The 22,336-nt window shown below is 38.7% G+C and overlaps 1 protein-coding gene across 1 annotated transcript in view; it reads left to right on the top strand.

Annotated features, from left to right (window-relative positions):
• The window catches only part of WDR11 (WD repeat domain 11), a 50,065-nt gene that overhangs the window by 8,545 nt on the left and 19,184 nt on the right, over positions 1-22,336 (top strand). Inside the window, exons 5-14 of the mRNA XM_053389032.1 lie at positions 521-707; positions 3,498-3,663; positions 5,938-6,052; positions 6,695-6,890; positions 7,717-7,820; positions 8,002-8,178; positions 10,020-10,104; positions 17,738-17,844; positions 21,042-21,117; positions 22,049-22,157. Of these exons, the coding sequence (XP_053245007.1) occupies positions 521-707; positions 3,498-3,663; positions 5,938-6,052; positions 6,695-6,890; positions 7,717-7,820; positions 8,002-8,178; positions 10,020-10,104; positions 17,738-17,844; positions 21,042-21,117; positions 22,049-22,157 (1,322 nt within the window). The remainder of the gene's footprint in view (positions 1-520; positions 708-3,497; positions 3,664-5,937; positions 6,053-6,694; positions 6,891-7,716; positions 7,821-8,001; positions 8,179-10,019; positions 10,105-17,737; positions 17,845-21,041; positions 21,118-22,048; positions 22,158-22,336) is intronic.

The following is a 22,336-nucleotide window of genomic DNA, read 5'->3' as shown; positions in this document are numbered from 1 at the left end:
TGTATAGGACTGCAGCTCTCTCTCTCTCTCTCTCTCTCTCTCTCTCTCTCTCTCTCTCTCTATTCTTATATAAAGTGTTGCATATAAGAATTGACAGCATTTTCCAACCAGATTCCTTGTACTACAATTCCCCTTAGTCTCACCAAGCACGGCCAGTGGTCAGAGATTATGGGAATTGTGCTCCAAAACACCTTGAAGGTGCCTGGTTGGGGAGATTGCTTTGGGATAACACAATATAGTTGAGGAGCTGCAAGTAGGTGAAAGTTAGTGAAGGGCAACTGTGTCTGCCAGTAACCTTACATAATTTTTTTAAAGGGTTAAACTTTTATGGCCTCAAATAAGAATGGGTCATCTATCACTCTTTTCCACAAGGATGTTCCTTTTATCAGTTTGCCATGTATTTCAGCATTCGTAAAATTTGTTACCACTTTTCATTCCAGAAGTACATTGAAAAGTGAAATGCTACCATGAAATCTCTCCTCATATTTTACAGTAATAACTGTCTCTTTTCTTGGTGCAGTGCTTACAAGTGAGGGGATAGTGTTCATTTCGGACTTCTCTCCTTCCAAGGCTCCTGTCAGTTCAGGGAAAAAGGTTTACATTTCCAGCCCTCGTTCTAGTCCTGTTCATAACAAGCTGGTATCTGCTGCAGGGGCTAAAAAGGCCTTGGACAAAGTAAAAATTCTCATCACTAATGAAAAACCAAGGTAAGTCTTAAGCATGTGTTTTCTACTGTGACACAAGACTTGTTCTATATAGATAAATCTATATAATATCTACAGTGCAAGGCATGTTGTTCTGGCTAATCAAGAATGGGATAGGGTCAGCCCAGTATTCCATTTTTGTGCTTGAGACCTGGGACTGCTGTCAGTGTTTCAAGCCATATATGGCTGTGAAATATCAGGCTTTCAGAATGAGATATTTCCTTTATCCATGTAGACATGGTTACTTACCAGTTTTCCCTTTGTGACTTAAGTTATCTTGCTTCAAAAAAGTTTATTTACTTTTTCACTTTTGAAACAAGATTGCTGCCAACTGGAGCAGACTTCTGCTGGTGCAACCAGCACAACCAGCTTGTGCAATCCATCCTGTGCACCCTTGAAATCTGCTCCGGTTAGTCAGGGCATCATTTGGAGCAAATTTTTGGGGTGTGTTGGAGACTGCTTGTGGGGTGAGGAGAGGAAAGCGAAGTCCCAATGCACAAATGTAAGTCTGTTTGTGCAGCATTGGATTCCTCCCAAAGGGAAGCAATGAGTAATTTTCTACTCTAAGAAGTGATGCTTGGGTCAGCTCTACCAATAGGTAAGGGAAGGCAGCTCATTTTCAGATTTTGAAGTACCATTGCAGGGCAGAAAATCATAAGTTATTAGGTTTTTTATATTCTTTTGCCATTTGAAGGTGGTCTTACATACAATTTATTGTTTGTCTTGGCCAGTCGGGCTGTTTCTGAACAAAGATGACATTATACCCATGGTTCCCAGCATGGGGCACATGCCCCACAGGGGGGCAATTTGATTATTTGATTTTTAAGGGGGGCAATTTGAGAATGAGTTATTAACAGTTAATGGCCTTTTAGGTTGCCTCCACATGAGTAGGAGTTCTTTTTGAATAATAAGAATTATATGTCACCGGGGGGGGGGGGTGTGTGTGTCAGGATTTTAGAGATGCTTAAGTAGGGCATGGCCAAAAAAAAGGTTGAAAACCAATTCATTATATTCAATAAATAAGCCAGTTGGACCTTTCAATACTTTCTTTGAATGGACTATAAACTACTGCGTGCATTTTCAAGCACTGGAATTCATGGACAAGTTCCAGTGATTTGGATTCTGAAAAAAGCAGTACCCTGAATCATCATCTCATGAAAAAATGAGGGTGCATGATAATTGTCATTATAAACAGCCCAGAATAAAAATTTCAGTAGTGCAATAAGAACATTTGAAGGGAGGGATGGGTATCTTTGTTGTTGGTTGGTTGGTTGTATTTGTTGTAGCATAAAAAGAATAAGTTTATATAAATTGCTTCAGAATTTATCTATTTGTTTGCATGTGGTGGTATTTCTACATGGTTGTGGGGCATTTGAGAATGATCGCAGGGAGGAAATGTGGTAAAAATTGGCTTCCTGATTATGTAGTCTGCTGGAAAGCTCTCCTGTAAAAAGCCCTGTTTAAAATGCGTGCTCTTTTGTGGGTCTTGGAAGTGTCTACTGGTGTGTAAATGTGTGGGGGGGGAGGGGGAAATCTCTATGTTGATTTTTAAAATATTACCACCTATTAAACTTGATTATTGCATTTTGATATGTTTCCTGCAAACAATTAAACATTAAGCTCCATATGGCACAATTTTCCTTCTTTGTTGCTGTTTTTCATCCTGAATACCTTTAAATGTGTCAGTAATTGTTTTAACAAATTCATCAGACTGTATTGTGAATCAGTGCTGAATGCAACATGTTAATGTTGGTAAGATCAATACTTTAATGAGAGCTTTAAGTTTTGAACAATAGGCTTGATGGCATCTCATTTTGCAATTCTTTGTGAAATCTGATCTCGTGTCAACTGGAAGGGCATGAAAAGCCTAGAACTATTTACATTTCCTCCTTGTCAAAAAGGAAACTAGTGGGGCAGCTGCTGTTTCTTTGTTGCCCAGTAATGATGGAAGTATTTTCGGTGATGACTTGCACATGCCCTTAAGAATTATGGGTCTTACCCAAGTTTCATTGATTTCAGTGGGACAATTAATTTTGTCTGAATTGGAGCCTTTTATTAGGATTAGACATATGTAAGTGCTATTCCATGTCCCTCTCAGATTGCTTTAAATGGGTACATGCAGGTATGAATAAGCTGCAAAGGCTGAAATATTATAAATAAATGTGATATAATGGTGGTGAATTTCCATTTTTCTTTTGCTGTTCTCTGTAATCAGGGATGGGAGAAGAGGGCATTGAACATGACAGGTGGGTTATCGTAGCTAAAAACTAAAAGGGTGTGATGGTGGTGTTTGTAAACCCATGTAGGGAGCCTGGGTTTACTCCAGAACCTAAACCTGCGATTGCAACAGATCCTGGTTCTGTATGATGTTTCCAAAGGCACATTTGTCACAGTTTACATGTTCAGGTTTATACTTAAAACTTAGGTGTATACTTGAATATAACCTGTAAGTTTGTTCTCACCATCCAACCAATACGTCTGCTCAGTTAATGAAAGAACCCTCTTTTTCTTGGCCCGGGCAAAACCCTTTAAAAATGCTTACTGCTTCCCTTAGTAACTAATGTAATGGCTCGGCTGTTCTTAAGAACATGGAGAGATGCTGCTTCTATAGTTGCATGATCAATTATTGATGAGAGAAGCATCTGAGATGGGCTTGGTAGCTGTTTGCAAAGCTTGATTACATATAGCTGTTTAATTTGATCATAGATTGCATTTTGGATATTTGAACACTTGAAATCCTGGCCCCTTTGCAATGAAATGTATTTTAATAAGACTTATTTGTGATGTGTCTAGTGCTGAATCAGTAACACTGAATGACTGCCTTCAGCTATCCTACCTGCCTTCCAAGCGAAACTACATGTTGTTACTCTACCCAAGAGAAATCTTGATTCTTGACCTTGAAGTAAACCAGACAGTAGGTGTGATAGCAATCGAAAGAACAGGAGTGCCTTTCCTCCAGGTAATAAATGCATCTTGCCATTGTGCATGCCTTCGTTTTCATTTTATCTTTAGATTTCCATTCTGCCCTGTATTTGTCCAAAGCTGTAGATGACACAAGAGACAAAACACTTTAATTTGCAGGCTAAATGCAGCCCTGTGCAAATAAGCTTGTTTCTTCCACAAAGCATTTCCCAAAGGTTTTATTGAGACTTAGTGCCTTGGCTCACTTGCTCTGTTTCCTTATGGAATACAGATGTTTCTGTTGACACACTGGATGTGTGCAAAAACCATCCAATACAAAAGTTGTGAGTCAGTGAGGAACATGAAAGCAAAGGTTGATTGCTAAAAAAATAAACTAACCTTGAAGGGGCATTACAACTGACAGCTATAACCTTGAGATCACTTTTTCCTCCTTGCTAGCACTATTCCAGAATAATTGTTGACAATTTTATTGATGTGAGCTGTTGAAGATTGTGGGTGACAAAATGGAGAATAGAACATAAGGCTGTAATCCAAATCTACTTACCTGGGAGTAAGCCTCATTGAACTCAATAGGACTTACTTCCGAGTAGGCATTGCTAGGCTTTGCAAAGTGTATTTTATAAAAACCCAAATACAATAAGCAGTTGCTGGGTTTTTCTTGTGAGTTTGGATGCTGGTAGTCTTGCGGTCAATGTGTAGTGAAAAGCTGTAAGGTATGAGACAATTAAGAGTCTGACATGACCAATGATTCAGCTCTTTAGTGTCTGCTAGAAAAATCCACCTCATTTTGTGGTATTATAAAAATTACTAAAGTGGAAACAACCCCATAGTGAAAAGAAATGGCATGTTATACTTGTTTAGAAGTTTCCTCCAACAAAGGCACAAGCTTATTTGAACATCTGTTTCTGCTTGGTTAGGCAGCTAAGTCATGTCTGAAGCCTTATCTGAGCTGCCTTGATCTTTTAGAATATTTTCTTTATGTGAGCTAAAAAGAAAGAATGCTAAGCTTTATAGCTTTTGTCTGAAACTAAAATGTGTGTGTTTACTCACTTATGTGGATGGTTCGCATTTATGGCTGCTAAGATGCTGCTATTTTGAATGTATTCATAAAAAATAAAATTCACCTTCATGTGAATATGACATCAGAGGCTTATTATTTTAAGAAAAGAATTAAAACCTGAATGATTCCATTGATACAAGCACTCATGTGTATTATTAGGACAGAGTAGCTGAAATCCCCATTATAATTAAACAATAATATTGTTTCAACTAAATAATAATAAATAACTATAAATAACTATAATCAGCTTTCAAGACATCTGAAAAATTGTTCATTGCAAAGCTGCCTGTAATTGGGTGTCCTGTCAGACATTTTAGTTTTTTAAATCTCATTCCCCAGTCTTTCTCTGCTGTGCTTGGTATCTTCATCAGCGGGGGAACAGCTGAAGCAAGAGGGGGTTGGATAGAGCCTCTCATCTGATGTTTAAAGAAGTGGTGTACCTGCTGGTTGTCATACGATGTGCAGTTTTCTTAAACTGAACGTTCTCACTATACATATATATATACCCAAGGTTTTCTATACAAATTCTAAGGTGTGGTGCTGGTGAGTTAAATCTTCTACTTTCCAAGTTCTGCAGGCGGTATTAAACTAAATTATTGCATGAGCGGAACAACTTCATCTTGTACAATGGCAATTTTGCCCTTCTTCACTCCCTCTGTGTACCCTGTGCTGCCCTCAAATCCTGTCCAAAGGGTGGAGGGAGCCTCAGATCAGATTTAGGGGTATGTGGGTCGAGGAGAAGGGGAAAATGTCCTTTTGTGCAATCTGAAGTGCTGCTTGTGCACTTATTTAGATGAGTACTTTGCACTGCTGTTTACAGGGAAATTGTCCACTGTGGGGGGACAGGACACCTTCTATCACCCGTAATCATTCTAACTTTATATGATGTTAAGTGTGCATTTACTCTAAGCAGTAAATTACTTATTAGCATGTATAATTAACATTTTCAGCCCTTTCCTTTTGGCAAGTAACCTGCCAGACTACCCTGTGACATGAACAAGTGTGTGTACAATTGGGAAAAATGGACTGATAGATTTCTGTTTGTCTAATAAAATAGTAGGCTTTTAAAAAATGAGTCCCATCCTATTCCATAGTGAATAATGGGTCAATAAACTTTTAGGACGTTTGAGATATCTGTAACAAGTCCTCTTGTTTACGTGATTTGTGCAGGGTTATTAATATGGAGGGTATGATTTCAATAGAAACATGAAGAATAATATTAAACTTGGGGGATCTTGTTTGTTTGTTTAGGTAATCCCATGTTTTCAGCGTGATGGGTTGTTCTGCCTGCATGAAAATGGCTGTATTACTTTGAGAGTTCGCAGATCTGTTGGTTGTATAACCAGTACATTAAATGAAGATCCAGGTGAGCAAGCTACTCCAGTCTACTGAACTAGGTATCTAGCATTTGAAGTTACAAATTCAATGTTACAACCAAAATTTGCATTTATTCTTATTAAAACTTGGGCCATCAGTTTTCCTAGCTGTATCATTTCCAGCATAGTAAATAACTTGAAGGTGTTTGATTACACAAGTCAAATAAAATCCCTCCACCTGGCCCAATGCTGAGATGGAGATGAGTGTAATTCCAACTTTGGCCTTGCCTTTCGCTGGCAAATATTGCTGCATTGGCCAGCAATATATGTAGCACTCACACTGAAATAGGTTAGTGACCCCTGGCACAGATTTATTAAAATAGACTTGAACAGGGTATGAAAGACATAAAGCTGTAGATGTGACAAATGTACCCTATACCCTCACATTCTAAATGTCTTTTTAGTAATTAGTTACTATGTCTTTATTATGTAAATCCTCCAGTGCACTGACCTGCCTCTGTTTCAAATCCCCCAATATTTTGTGTACCTCTATATTATTAAAAATAATGTCCGTTTATATCATACTATAGATGTAACAGTGGTAACCAGCAGAATTAGCACAAGAGCCCAGTGGTTGCTGCATTTGACTGAAAGCTGTGCGTATCTGATATCTCATGTTTTGACTTTTGCAGAACCTGACCCCATTCAGGAGCTGGTCTATGACTTACGAAGTCAGTGTGATGCCATCAGAGTTACCAAGACTGTTCGCCCCTTCACTATGGTGTGCTGTCCTGTGAATGAAAATTCTGCAGCTCTCATAGTCAGTGATGGTAGAGTAATGATATGGGAGCTGAAGTCCACCATTTCAGGCCGAAGTCAACGGACTAGGTAACCTTACTGAATGTTCGGGGTTTTTTTTTAATTAGTAGTTTAAATACAAGGAATCCGTGGACTTGACAATGGTGCTTCATTTCTAATGTTTATAACCATGTTGTTTAGTACAACTATCTACAACAAGGGTTGTTGTTCAGCAAAGCTGTCATTTAAAATGAGCAGCCAGATGACTATGGCTAATAGGGACGTGGCATACATAACGTCTGACAAGACTTGTATATGATTTATACTAATGTTGTGTGTATTAGGCCACAGTTATCAGGCTTATTGCACCTGTGTGATACAGCATGGGTTGTACATCTTACTTGTATTATTCTTGGTAATAGTGGTGCTGTCTTCTCTCACCTTCAAAATCAGTGTTGACATAAAATGAGCTCCTTCATTCTTAAAAGATCCCAGTTAGCTCCTCAATATCATTCCATCAATTTAAATAGGCATGATCATAACAAGCTATGTCTGCACAGAGGACAAACTTGTATATAGCAGAGAGGTGCAGCATGTTGATGTCATCTGTACATGAGGCACTCTAAGGGATCTCAGTTGACACAGAACGGGGAAACCAGCCATTAATTGCAACAGTGCAGTAATGTGCTGTGTTTTACTCTTGCCCCTGGACATGAATGCCATTTGTTTCATGAAGGAATACCATCAGGGTGGGGGACTAATCAGTTGTTAATTCCAGCCACTGAGAATCAAGGATGCTCCTTTTTGTAGAAAAGGAACCTTTCTGCATAGGTCATCCTGGATTCTGTTTGGTGGTCAGGCTAAAGCATGATAGAACGTTGCATTCTTCAGTTTTATTGTAATTGTCTTTTTGCAGCAATTCAACTGCATCACCTTTGTACTCGCCAGTCTCATTCTGTGGAATACCTGTTGGGGCATCTCAGAATAAACTTCCAGACCTGTCACTGGATAATATGATAGGTAAGAGTATGTGAGCCATAACAGTCTTCTATATTTTACTTCAGCTTTGGTAACTAATTTAGTTTACTATAGTATTCTAAAGCAAAAAGCTGTGTTTCACAGTTTTGAGATTGGTAATTGCTTATGGCCAAATCATGCATCATGAAATCTATTTTGCTTTTTCTGTTGTATTGTACATCAGGGCAAGGCACACTTTCTACTGAAGAGCAACAAAAAAGTTACTGTTTGCAAGAAGTGCATTTAAAGTTCCTGCTAACAGGGCTTCTTTCAGGACTCCCTTTGCCTCCCTTTGCTATCCGCATGTGCCCACCTCTCACCACAAAAAACTTAAAACAGTATCAGCCTCTCCTTGCTGTCGGTAAGTGTCTTAAACAGTACAGCTGAATATATTGCTCAGTTTGACTTTTTTCAGTGATACGTTTGTATTATAAACTGTGTGTCAGTCTGGGTTCTATTGCTGTCTGAAATAGCATGCCCTTGAGTTGCTTGAATTACTTCCCAGAATAAATGCTGTCTTAAAAGAGAGATGAAAAGTTTTTCCTGTTCTTAGATATTCCTGCCATATATATTATTAATTTTGTGATTTGTATCCCATTCGAAGACAAACGTTTAGTGTGGCTAAAAATGCATTTTCCCACTCATTAAAATACAAAATGCTAAAAGAGCAGTGAATTTAAATGACCCCAGCTAAATACCTGCTTAACTCTGGCTCCAAAATGTCAATCAGCACATTAAGTCCTGGCTTATGTTTTAATATAATGCATTCTTAAAACTGGTTTAGTGAGGTATTAAAATGCATCTTCTGAAAGCAATTAATGGATTCAGTGTATAATGGCTGACCTGATCCCATGCTATGTGAAGAAATCCAAATTGTGCCCACTCAGATCTTGTCATGGCTTGCCTTAGTTTTTACACAGCACAATAGATTTTTGAAGGTTCAGTACTGACGCAAGTTGAAGTTTGATGCTTACTGTGGCAAGTTTCTCACTGACTTTTTAAAGGAAGCATTTATGTATGAAATGAGTCCTAAGTTCAATGCATTCATTCTGCTTGTGTAATGACAAGGGTAATAAATCAAAATCAGTCTATCAGGATTCTGCCTTGAAGGTTACTTATGGTCTGGCACCCTCCTTACTTGAATATACAGTGGTACCTCAGTTTTTGAATGTCTTGAAAGTCAAACGTTTCAGTTTTCGAACGTCAAAAACCCGGAGGTAAATGCTTCCGTTTTCGAACGCACCTCGGAAGTCGAATGGCTTCCGCTGAGTTTTTTTTTCCAATTTTCTGTATTGAATTTGCAGACCACCCTTTGAACCTAGGTTTTCGAACGTTTTGGAAGTCGAGTGGTCTTCTCTTCTGGAACAGATTATGTTCGAAAACCGAGGTATCACTGTATAAAGTCTGTCCACTTGGATTATCTTCTACCCAACTACCTACCCAAGTGCTACTATTTATGAAGTATACCTTCAGCCTTGTGAGAAAAAAGGCTGCAAAAGTCACTTGCCTACTAAGAGGCCAGTACCTTGTGTTTTAGTATTGGCTGTGGAAAAGGACAAGCTCCTTTCTCCACGGGCAACATGGAAGCCCAGGCTGTTAGTGGTGTTAGCAGCCTGGTTAAAGAAAGCGGGGTAGCTTCTACCAAATGAGCAGACAGAAAAATCTGTCCCTCCACTGCCAGCCTGCTTCATTTCTTCATTTGGTTGCAGATGAAGGGACTTGCCTTCCTTCACGGCTGGCATAGAAATGTAGTTGGCTAGTGGAGGGGTTGTGGAACATTCTGTCTCCTCTCCACCAACTCATTGAATTTCCATGCTTGCTGCAGAGAAGGAGAAGCTCCTTCCCCCTGGCCTCCTTGGACACTACCTTTGCTAGCATAGGAGTGAGAGTGACCCATTTCACTTCTACTGCACTACCCACTTTCCTCCATGGAAGTAGTCTATGTAGCCTATGGCTACCCAGTGAGCTCTTACACTCAAGGCTAGTGTAGTTACCAGTGGGTCGGGCCTAAGGTTGTGGGTGGGTGATGTAAAACCTGCCTAGCAATCTAATCCATCACTTGAGGATGAGTGACTAAAGGAAACTATGTGGAAAAATAAGTATAAGAGATTCACTTTTGTGGTGGGGAGGGCAACAAAGTTGATTTTAAAATGTCAATGTGATTTCTGTAAATTTTGCAAATATTCAATTGACTCCTTGCAGGAACAAGCAATGGCTCGGTCCTGGTGTATAACCTTACCAGTGGGCTCCTACACAAAGAGTTAAGCATTCATTCCTGCGAAGTCAAGTGAGTTTCTTTAAATAGTTGTTGATTTTCTGGAGAAAGGAAGATTAAAGTGTTTAATGTTCTATAAGCAATGCTGGCATTTGGCTTAATCATAAAATAGTATGCAGGAAGATTGTTCAATAGGGTGGTTTTCTTTTGCAAATAGAGCCATAGTTCTGTGAAAACTGTTCTGCTTTATAAATATTTGAATTGGTAACTAATGTGTGTGTGTTGATCAAGGCTGAATACAAGCCTTTGTGTCCCTAGACGTTGCAGCATAGAGAATTTCTGCCTAATGTGAGTCTGATTACAGCTATATTTATAAGGACCATACTATGTGCGAGGCGGTTCCACAATTCTTCCTCCTGACTGCGTTTTGTATTAAACAAAAGCCCCAAATGGCCATGGAAGTCTGAAAAGAGGAATGGAGGACCAGCAGCTATGGGAAGACCATGTACTGCTGAACTCTTAACTCTCATCCCATTGTTTGTCCTGTGTCTTTGTCTCTTGTGTGTGGGGGGGGGAGAGGTGGACATGACAAGTAGGGAAAGGGTTGCACGGTCCTTCAAACCTGCTGACAGTCCTTCACCATTGATCTTAGGCTTACGTGGCTGCTTATTTATTTAAAATTAAAACTTCAGGATATGGAATAATAAAATGGCTGTTACAAGTAACTTGGTTGCTACGACTCTTGTGACATATTTCATTGCAGATCAATCTGTCCACGGAGACTTACTTTTGTGCTACAACTGCATTTACAAGGAGATATACAGTTATGAGATGCTGCCCTTAGGTAACAATTCAAGAGGATACAGTCTCATGCTCAGCATGTTTTGTGAGCATCTCAGTGAAATCTGAAACAAGAGTAAACCAGACTTGTTGCAAAGCCTCTGGAAGTTACTAGCCTGGAAACATTTGTACCCTGCTCCTTTTTACTCAAAAGATTCCGCTTCATTTTCCCCCCATGGGTGCTGCTCTCATTATTACCAGGAAGTGGTGCCTTTCTGTTTCTCTTTCTCCTGCCCCCCCCCATTTTTAATAATGGCACACCCACCAAAGGGAAGTGCTGTTGGAGACAGTTCAAGCTGCTTGAGCCAGTCCTTCACCCAGAGTATCTCTGGGCCCACAGCTTGGGCCCAGAAGCTGGTCCACCTGGCAAAGCAATTCAGTTTCCCCCTGCTTTGCCAGCCTATTCAGCTTCTATATACCTACCGCCTGAGGAGGAGGTGAATCCACTTCCTTTGTAGCCAGTATAGTCATTGATCTGGCTGGCAAAGCAGAGCTGTGCTCCTGCTTCACTCACCTGCATGGAACTCCTGGTCAGAGTCAAGACAGAAATAAACAAGCATGCAATTTGAATATACAATTACCCATTTGTACTTGAAGCACCAGGTGTTTGGTCACAGATATGCGGAGCTGATTGAAGTACTGGTCTCTTTTACCTACATGCTGATCTTTTTTAAAAAACAACAACAAAACTTGCCACAACCTTTCAGGATGTGGTATGCTGGGGAAAAAATCTCTGTGACAAACATTATTTCTGTTATCTATGCACAGAGATAGCACAGTTGGTTCTGATAATGCTTTTTTCCAGGCTACAAACAAATCAGAAAGTGGTTTATGCAATACAGTACAACATGACATTTATCTGTGGCACGTGGCAGACCAAATTGCTTTGGCTTATATCACTGCTAAAGACATCAAAACACAAGAAGCAGTTAACCAGAAGTGGGTGATCATGAAATTCTGCTGTGAGCTTTATTGCCAAGTTCATATAGAGGATTTCTATTGCACACAGTGTCTAGGGAAAAGAGTTTTTGCTTTTAATCTTTGTCTAATTTCTTTTCTCTTCCATCATGTGCTACTGTAACTTTGATATTCTGTTGCTTAGCTTTTTGAGTCTTTTGAATCCTGCCATGTTTTATATTAATATTAGAACATTTAATGCTTTAAACATTAGTGCTAATATTTCCCCAAAGTTAATTTTAAAACTATTTAAAATGCCTTATCTCATTGCAGTTTGAAAAGTGTCTTACATAATTTTATATGCTTCACTTTAAGCATAATTATACTTTCATCTTTTTCTCAGTTTAATAATTGATAATGTTAGTTTGGGCATTGGAAAAGCCCAATCTTAAATGCAATCAAGTATTAAAAAACGTTTTGAACATTTTAGATTTTAAATTAAATTTAACCGAAATTTGCACGTGGCCCATAACTATGGAGACTACCTCAGAAGTGCGTGAAATAAAAAATATTTTTGTAATGATGGACAGAAGAGTGACAAAATGCAACTGAATTTTACATTTTCTAGCTACAAAACCATGGAACCTATTCATTATTAATTGTTCTGTTTTATATATGAAGTAAACAAAATATATTCTGTTTTGGGAAATAAGTTATTATTATTCTTGTATATAGGTTCTGAAATTATGGATATTTTGAAAGGTAAAGGGTAAGAGTTTAAAAGCATACCAGTGCAAGTAGATAAATAGGTACCGCTGCAGCGGGAAGGTAAACGGCGTTTCTGTACACTCTGGCACTCGTCATGGTGTTCCATTGTGCCAGAAGCAGTTTAGTCATGCTGGCTACATGACCCAGAAAGCTGTCTGTGGACAAACGCCAGCTCCCTCAGATATTTTGAAATATATTTGTCAGTAAGCATTGTGGGACTGATTTACAAATGAGTGCCTGCCATATATTTTCTTACGAAGTCCTGCAGAATCAAATAGAGTAAACTCCCAAGTGTGAACAGTGTGGGTATGTGGACATAGTCAGCAACCATTTTCTTCCTTTTTAAAAAAATAAATCTGCCGTATTTCCAAATTGCTCAGGCACTGTTTGCGCTCACACCAGTTTTATCCTAGCAACAATCCTGCAATGTAGATTAGAGTAGACCAGGCATGGCCAAACTTGGCCCTCCAGATGTTTTGGGACTACAGTCATACCTTGGGTTGAAGTAGCTTCGGGATAAGTATTTTTGGGTTGCGTGCTGTGGCGACCCGGAAGTAAGGGAGTGCATTACTTCCGGGTTTCGCCGCATGCGCAGACAAGTCAAAATGACGTCATGCGCGGAAGTGGCGAATCACGGCAGACGCGAGTTGGGTTCGCTTCTGGATGTGAACGGGGCTCTGAAACGGATCCTGTTCACATCCAGAGGTACCACTGTACAACTCCCACCATCCCTAGCTAATAGGACCAGTGGTCGGGGATGATGGGAATTGTAGTCCCAAAACATCTGGAGGGCCAAGTTTGGCCATGCCTGGAGTAGACTAAGAAAAAGTGAATGGCTTAGGGTTACTCAGTGAGCATCTTGCTCTTCCAGAAGGTATTCTAAATGGGTACCAGCTTGGTGATATCCAGAAATTGGGGATTACAATTCCCCTCAGCCCCAGCCAGCATGATGAGGGATGACTGGAGTTGTTGTAGTTCAAAACATCTGGATGGCAGCACCTCAGCTAGTCGTCCTCTAAAGCTCTGTGGGACTTTACTGAATGCATTGAGGGATGTGTTTGCTCATTAGAACAAGCAGGTGTGTATCAGAACTGTTGAACTGATAAGCAACAATTTTAAAATAGCAAGGTGGAGTGGAAGGAGAGCCTAGCAGTTATTTCTCTTCTACAGGCCACATTTCCTCACAGAGGCTGTATGAATTTAATATTAAAGAGTGACTTGAGTAGGTTGCCGTTGGGTTAGTCAGAAGTTAAGAAGTTGCAAAATTCAATATCTTTCTGTTCCATAGTTAAAGTGGCTGTTACAAATTGCACTGTATATAAAAATACATGAGCCTTGCACTAAAGAAATAGGTGCAGTTCATAAAACCGGTGTTCTGTGACTACTAATTGCATCCAATGAGAGGTAGGTAGTTTTTTATGCCAACTTATCTGAAAAATGGCAATATTCCAGTAATAGATTGCTCTTGCATTAATGCTGGAACATTTGCTCTGATTTAATGCAGTGAACAAATTTCTTGCACCTTTATTCAAAGGACATTAGCGGGGAAAGGCTTTATCAAGCATTTATAAGCAGAAGTACACTTGACTCCCAATGCTTCTAAGTGGCTTTCCCCCCATCAGCATGAAACTATATTTCTCTCTGTGTGTGTTGTGTTTAGATGTAGCAGAATATTTTTTTTTTCAATATACTTTTTATTAATTTACAACGAAAATCATACATTTTTAGCCAAATTTTCACAAATTATACTTTTGAGACTTCCTTCGATTTTTCTGGTAATCATCCATATATACTCCTAACTATAACGCATTTCCTTTTTTGCATTGCCTTTTAACTTTCACCTTTACCAATATATATTTTCCCAAACAATACATCTTAACCTTTACAGTGCTTCTTGAAACCCCACTAGCGTTGTTTGTGGATCACATAGATTTTTCAGATAATCTACAAACTTCCCCCAATGTTCGATGAACTTTTGATTTTTAAGATATCTTATTTTTCCAGTCAGTTTATCTAGCTCCGCATAGTCTATTAGTTTCATTCTCCACTCTTGAATTGTCGGTGTTTCTTCCTGTTTCCACTTCTGGGCTAGTAAAATTCTTGCTGCCACAACTGCATACTGGAATAGCTTACAGTCTTTCCTTTTTATCTCTTTTCCTGTGATTCCTAAAAGAAAAGCTTCTGGTTTCTTGACAAAAGTATATTTTAACATTTTTTTTAATTCATTATATATCCCTTCCCAGAAGTTCTTAACTTTCTTACATTCCCACCACATGTGATAAAATGTTCCTTCCCTTTCTTTGCATTTCCAACACTTATTGTCCGTTTTGTACATTTTGGCTAACTTAACAGGTGTAATATACCATCTATAGAACATTTTCATCACATTTTCCTTCAATCCCATGCATGCAGTGAATTTTAAATTTTCCTTCCATAGTTTCTCCCAATCTTCAAATTGGATATTATATCCAAAATCTCTAGCCCAGTGTATCATTACTGATTTAACTTCTTCGTCCTTCGTACACCATTCCAACAATATCTTATACATTTTTGACAAAATCTTATTATCACTATTAATTATATCCATTTGAAACCTAGAGTCTTTTTCTGCATACCCCTTTTCCTTTGCATCTTTCTTAAACATTTCATTTACCTGGAAGTAGTGTAACCAATCATATACGTAGTCCTTAACTTGTTCATATGGTTTTAGTTTCCATTTTCCTCCTTCCTTCATTACCAATTCTCCGTATGTAGCCCAATTGCCTCTCATATTCACTTTCTTTACACTCATAACCTCCAACGGAGATAACCAATGTGGAACCCTTGGTTCTAAAAGACTTTTGTACCTGTCCCATACTTCTATTACCGAGTTTCTGAAGATGTGGTTTCCAAATCCTTTGTGAACCTTTTTCTTATCACACCATAAATAAGCGTGCCACCCAAACCTGTTATTGAAACCTTCAAGATCTAATAATTCCTTGTTTTCAAGCTTAATCCAATCCTTTAACCAGCAAATACATGCTGCCTCATAATATAGTTTCAAATCTGGCAGGGCGAAGCCTCCTCTCTCTTTCGCATCTGTAAGTAATTTATATTTTATTCTTGGCTTCTTGCCCTGCCAGATATACCTTGATATCACTTTTTGCCAATCTTTGAAGGTTCCACTCCCCTTAATTATGGGGATTGTCTGAAACAAAAATAACATCCTTGGGAGCACGTTCATCTTAATTGTAGAAATCCTGCCCCAGAAGGACAGCTTCATTCTATTCCACACCTCCAGGTCTTTTTTTATACCTTTCCATATTTGAACATAGTTATTCTGGTACAGGTCAATGTTTTTGGTTGTTAACCATATTCCCAAGTATTTTACTTTCTTCACTACTTCTATCTCCGTTTGTTGTTGCAATATTTCTGTCTTATCCTGCTCCATATTTTTAGCCATTATTTTAGTTTTTTTCTTATTCAATCTGAACCCGGCCACCATCCCAAATTGTTCAATCTCCTCCAGTACCTCTCCAACGCTTTCTAATGGTTCTTCCATCGTTATAACCAGATCGTCGGCAAAAGCTTTCACTTTGTATTCATTCTGACCTACTGTTACCCCTTTTATTCGACTATTTTGTCTTATTGCATTTAAAAAGACCTCCAGAACCGTTATGAATAACAGTGGTGAGAGCGGACATCCCTGTCTTGTTCCTTTAGATATTTTTATATCTTCGGAAACCACATTATTAACTATCAATTTAGCTCGCTGCTCTGTATATATTGCCTTGATACCATTAAAGAACTCTTCTCCTACCTCCATATATTCAAGATTTTTCAACATAAATTCCCATATTATATTATCAAAGGCCTTTTCAGCGTCCACAAACATTAGTATCGCTTGCTTCTCGTTCCTGGCATTCAGATATTCCAAAATATTAATTATATTTCTTACATTGTCTTTCAATTGTCTGCCTGGCAGGAACCCTGCTTGGTCTTTGTGGATAATACTCATTAATATCTTTTTGATTCTCTTTGCTAAAATACCCGCAAATATTTTATAATCTGTATTCAATAAAGAAATAGGCCTATAATTTTTAACTTGTGTTAAGTCTGAATCTTGTTTGGGAATCAATGTTATAAATGCTTCTTTCCATGTTTCTGGAATCTCTCTTGTTTTTAAAATATTATTCATTACTTCTTTCAATGGAGTCATCAAAACTTCGCTCATTTCCTTATAGTATCCTGATGTAAATCCATCAACCCTATTGATGCAGCCCAGAATTGCATTGGCTTTTTTAGCTGCCGCGTCACACTGTTGGCTCATGTCAAGTTTGTGGTCAACCAAGACTCCTAGATCCTTTTCACATGTAGTGCTCTCAAGCCAGGTGTCACCCATCTTGTATTTGTGCCTCTCATTTTTTTTTGCCCAAGTGCAATACTTTACATTTCTCCCTGTTAAAATTCATCTTGTTTGTTTTGGCCCAGTTCTGTAATCTGTGAAGGTCGTTTTGAAGTGTGATCCTGTCCTCTGGGGTGTTAGCCACCCCTCCCAGTTTGGTGTCATCTGCAAATTTGATCAGGATGCCCTTGAGTCCATCATCCAAGTCGTTGATAAAGATGTTGAATAAGACCGGGCCCAAGACAGAACCCTGTGGCACCCCACTAGTCACTCTTCTCCAGGATGAAGAGGAACCATTGATGAGCACCCTTTGGGTTCGGTCAGTCAGCCAGTTACAAATCCACTGAGTGGTAGCATAGTCAAGACCACATTTTACCAGCTTCTTTACAAGAATATCATGGGGCACCTTGTCAAATGCCTTGCTGAAATCAAGGTAGGCTACATCCACTGCTTTCCCTTCATCTACCAGGCTTGTAATTCTGTCAAAAAATGAGATCAGGTTAGTCTGACATGCCTTATTTTTCAGAAATCCATGCTGACTATTGGTGATCACAGCATTCCTTTCTAGGTGCTCACAGACTGTTTGCTTAATGATCTGCTCCAGAATCTTCCCTGGTATTGATGTCAGACTGACATACATTTAATGTTTCCAATTTGAGTGCTGTGCAGTCCTCTATAATAATCTGTTGTATCCCCCCCCCCCGCACCCCTGCAGCATGCAATTGGAGCCATATTTTCCCCACTCCATTAATTTGCAGCATTTCCTACAAATTCAGATAGTTTGCATAATGTGTTCTATATATTCTACTCCGGCAGGGGCATTGAGTGGACAAGCTTGAGCGGCTTCCTTTCCTTTGCCACATCGACTCCTAATAATCTGGGGCAGGTGAGAAACGAGCTGCAGTTGGTTGATCTTCCCACAGGTAAATATATTGTGACGCATAACTGTTGATGACAAGATAGGTGAGAAGTGATACCTGTATAATGTAGGGTTTTTTGCAGACTCCTATGGGTTGGCTTCATCTCCATTATAAAGACAGGAGTGGAATAACTGAGCAAGGTGGCCAACGTAACTATTTTGAACTCTGAATTCAAAACATTTAAGACCATGATAGCTCAGCAAGCCCCACACTCATTTCATGAATCATCTTCAGGGCATAAAGGAGAAGAAGTGTCTATGTCAGCAAAGGGTTGAATACTATTACAACTGCATATATTTTAGCTTCAACACCAATTCATACAGCACTAGGTTATCATTCTAGCTAACTCAGTAGTTTTCATACTTTATGCAGTCTTGTCCTCATTCTAAATTTACTATATTTGCTGTATTTTCAACATCTCCCATTTCTCTGCATAGCCTATTTCTCTGCATAACTTGAAGGCAATGGCCTGTGGTAGCGAGGAATGCGTAGTACGATTCTTTCCTTCTACCTGTCTTGTAGATTCTTTCCTTCTACCTGTCTTGAAATGATTTTAGTTCATAGTTTAAACAGGGGTTTCCAATGTCTTCAACTTGGTTTACTATATGCAAGTAGTATATATTAATCTGTACATGTTTTTAAATTTGAATCAGTTGGTTGAAGGAAATGGGATTTGTTCAGTTTCCATCGCAAGAATTAAAGTGTTTTGATGTTTATAGCAATATCTCTTCAGATAAAGGGAAAATGTGCCATGTTTATGCAGTTTAAAAAATACTTTGAACTATAGCTGGAAGTATTCAAAAAATAAAATCAGTTATGTACACTCAATATATTCTTAGATATTTAGAAAATGTAGTTTTTGCTGTGTTGGGTAATTAGCCCAACCAATGAACATCATGGCTGAGCTAGATTGTATGTTCAAAAAATAATGATTTAGCCACAACACCACACCGGTTTTCATACTGATGATATAAACTTAGCAGCCCTGTGCAAACCCCATTGAAATGAATTGTGATGGCTGGGACAGTGCCTTCCATCTTCTTCGTTTTCTTAGCAACTTGGTAGAATATGCTTGCTAGTAACAAACTTCACACTATATTGTGATTACTGCAGCATATTCAGCATATTTCTCAATTTCAAAAATGTTACCCAGATGGATTATGTTTTTAAAATGTTCATACTGTTTTATAACTATGAGCTATAATGAAAGAATGTTGGTGAGTAAATGTGAAAATACTGGATCAGTTCATTTTCCTCCACAGGCAGTCTGCTATTGCTGCTTCCTGTGATGTTCTCACTAAGTAAAGAAATCTGCCACTGATAGGAAAAACAATTTTAGAAACGGCTAACGAAATGGAAACGTCCTTTCCATTTTCTGAAATAGCTTTCCCACAGTTTTTTAAATATACAATTCTATACTATTTAATATGGGGTTTGTGCAGAGGTAAGGGCAGCAAAAATAAGATTGTAATGATTTGGAAAATCTGTTCCTATTCAAGTAAGCATATTTTTTGACATTGTGCTAGTATCCTTCTATTAAATATAGGCTGTGAATATATCCAAAACTTATTGTCTTGTGTAGGAACCATGTAGTTGGAAATGATCTAACAGATCATGTATCCAGCCTCCAGTAGTACCACAAATTATCTTCACCTTAAATTATCTTCGATAGATGCTCCTCTAATCCTTACCATAGGACTTTAAAAAAAAATTAAGCACAAACAAACAAAACTAAAAATATGCAAATACTTTAAAGGGACAATTATAGGACCAGTACAGATAACCACAGCTGATACAGAGGTCATTTAAGATACCCAGATTTCTCTCACTTATGCAGAAAGATGAGTTCTGAATCAGAACCAGAAGGATATGTAATGAAGTCCCACTATATGGCATTATAATATTCCGGGACTTTTGTGGCAGTGGAAAATTTTAAATTTTGAGGGGGTTTTCTGAAATAGCTATTGGGTAAAACCACAGAGCCTAGGACTTGCCGATCAGAAGGTTGGCGGTTCGAATCCCCACAACGGGGTGAGCGCCTGTTGCATGGTCCCTGCTCCTGCCAACTTAGCAGTTCGAAAGCACCTCAAAGTGCAAGTAGATAAATAGGTACCGCGTTATAGCGGGAAGGTAAACGGCGTTTCTGTGCGCTACTCTGGTTCACCAGAAGCGGCTTATTCATGCTGGCCACATGACCCGGAAGCTGTACGCCGGCTCCTTCGGCCAATAAAGCGAGATGAGCGCCACAACCCCAGAGTCGGCCACGACTGGACCTAATAATGGTCAGGGGTCCCTTAATCTTTACCTTTATCTGTTCTTTTACCAGAGTGTGATGTGCAAGTCCTTTAGGTCTTTCCATTTTTGTTAAGTTGAAATATGAGCTGCTGTCAGTAGCCAGGTTGCTAAATCCTTCAGGTATTGAGTACCCGCATGCCCATTCCATAAATTCTACAAAGCAAGTTCAGGAGACATTATAATATTGGTTTTACAGATTTTAGTCCTTTCCTTACAGCCATCAGACCTAAATTTAGAGACCTATAGACATTCCCACCATAAATAGCAGAAGATTTAGGTGAGATTGATTGAAAAGCAGCATAGAAATATAATCAATTAATCATTCACATGAATCACAAAGCAGCTTACAAACAATAAGTAACCAGTTATACCTTCAGAAATCCAGTCCTGCCTCCCTGGGGCGTTTGAAGTCTTTTGTAGCTTCCTTAGGAAATTGCTGCAACTTGCAGTACCTATTACAATAGTTTGCACAAATAAGGCACATTAGAGACTTCAGGTGTTGTGCTGATTGTTCTGTTTCTGTAACTTGAAACTGATTGAGTTAGCACAACATCAGCGAGAGATCGTTGGAAAGTCTTAAATCAAAAAGACTTGGAGAACGGTGGTAAATTGCAGATTGAAATCAGAGTTTCCATCCTTGTGTAAAGCAGAGGAAAATTGGGTTTGTATAATTGAATGGCTTGGAGCCAGCATTATAGTAATGCTTCATGCTCAATATCCATATTACAAAATGCTAGCATAATGTGTTTGCGTGGGCAGCAGAGACTCTACGTGCAGTTGAGTGCTGAGAAGAAAAAGCAAGATGATCAGTGTGATTAAATAAATAGCATTTGATATGTCAATTACAGTGGCTTTGCTTGTGGTTGCTACTTTACATCTTTTTTCCTGTATCTCTTGCGTCTTAGGTAGAAGCATTGCATTTCGTGGCGAACGAGGCAGTGATGAACCAGCCATTGAAATGATAAAGGTGTCTCACTTGAAGTAAGCAGATTGGCCAGGAAAATTTGGTGTGTTGAATTGTGCTAGAATAATCCAGTACCTGCAGTGCATTTCTTTCTGTAGGAGGAAGGCAGTTGAAGAAACGTTATTAAAATATTGAGCAAACAAATCCAAATGTACCGATGAAGAACTTGGTTGTGTGCCACTCAAATACATTAGGCTTTTCTTCAGTGCTATGCTTATGAACTAGGACAGGGAGTTATTGCTGTAATATTATACCAATCTTCCCACTTTTCCATTTCTCCCAGAAGCAGTTCAGACATTATTTCGAGTTGCTTCCTGCACTGGTAGCAAGCTGGTATCTCCTTTCAAGGGGGAAGATCTGAAACCAGGAAGATCAAGTATTTTCTAAAAACTGGAGTAAATTTGTAAACAGTTAAAGTCTTTGGCAGGGATGTAATGACACTTGTAATGTGGAATTATTTATGGTAATTATGGTTATATAATAGATGGATAATGGTAGAAGATGCAGCAAATTTAAATTTAAATATAGAACCCATGGAGGGAGGGAAGGAGATCTGAAGGTTCGAAAGAACCTTGTATTTTAATGTTTGAAATGGTTTTGTTTTATATGTATAAAATTATCAAAAACTCAATAATACATACATACATACATATATATATATATGTGTGTGTGTGTGTGTGTCCGTCCCCTTTCAAGGTTGGAATTACAGCCTATGCAATCACTCCCTGACTCTTCCTCCTCTTTCCATTAAACATATGCAATTTTTGAAAACGTTGACATCCTGAAAAAAGTTTTGTTTTGTTTTTTAACCAAGGAGCGTGGGATCAATGCTTGTTGCAGCAGCCATGCTTTGTGCAGCTCCCATTCAGTTCAATAGCACTTCTAGGCTACTAGGAAATTCTCTTACATATGTATAATGCTGTAAATAGCTTCTTTTTAAAATTTCAGACAGTATTTGGCAGTAGTATTTAAAGACAAACCTCTGGAATTATGGGATATCAGGACTTGTACTCTTCTCAGAGAAATGTCAAAGAACTTCCCTACAATTACTGCTTTGGTAAGGAATGAATTCAGTCAGCTTCTCATCAAATAACTAATTCTTACATACCTTCTTGCTTTCAGAATGGTGTCTGTCCACTAGTCTTAGAAACCTTTCACCCTAGGTGGTTGGACTAGATGACTCTATAGGTTTCTCCCAACTCTACAATTCTGTGATTCTCCCAATGTAAACAGCCA

This window comes from Podarcis raffonei, chromosome 5 (assembly GCF_027172205.1).
Source record: "Podarcis raffonei isolate rPodRaf1 chromosome 5, rPodRaf1.pri, whole genome shotgun sequence".
Taxonomy (NCBI): domain Eukaryota; kingdom Metazoa; phylum Chordata; class Lepidosauria; order Squamata; family Lacertidae; genus Podarcis; species Podarcis raffonei.
This window is presented reverse-complemented; position numbering and strand designations above follow the sequence as displayed.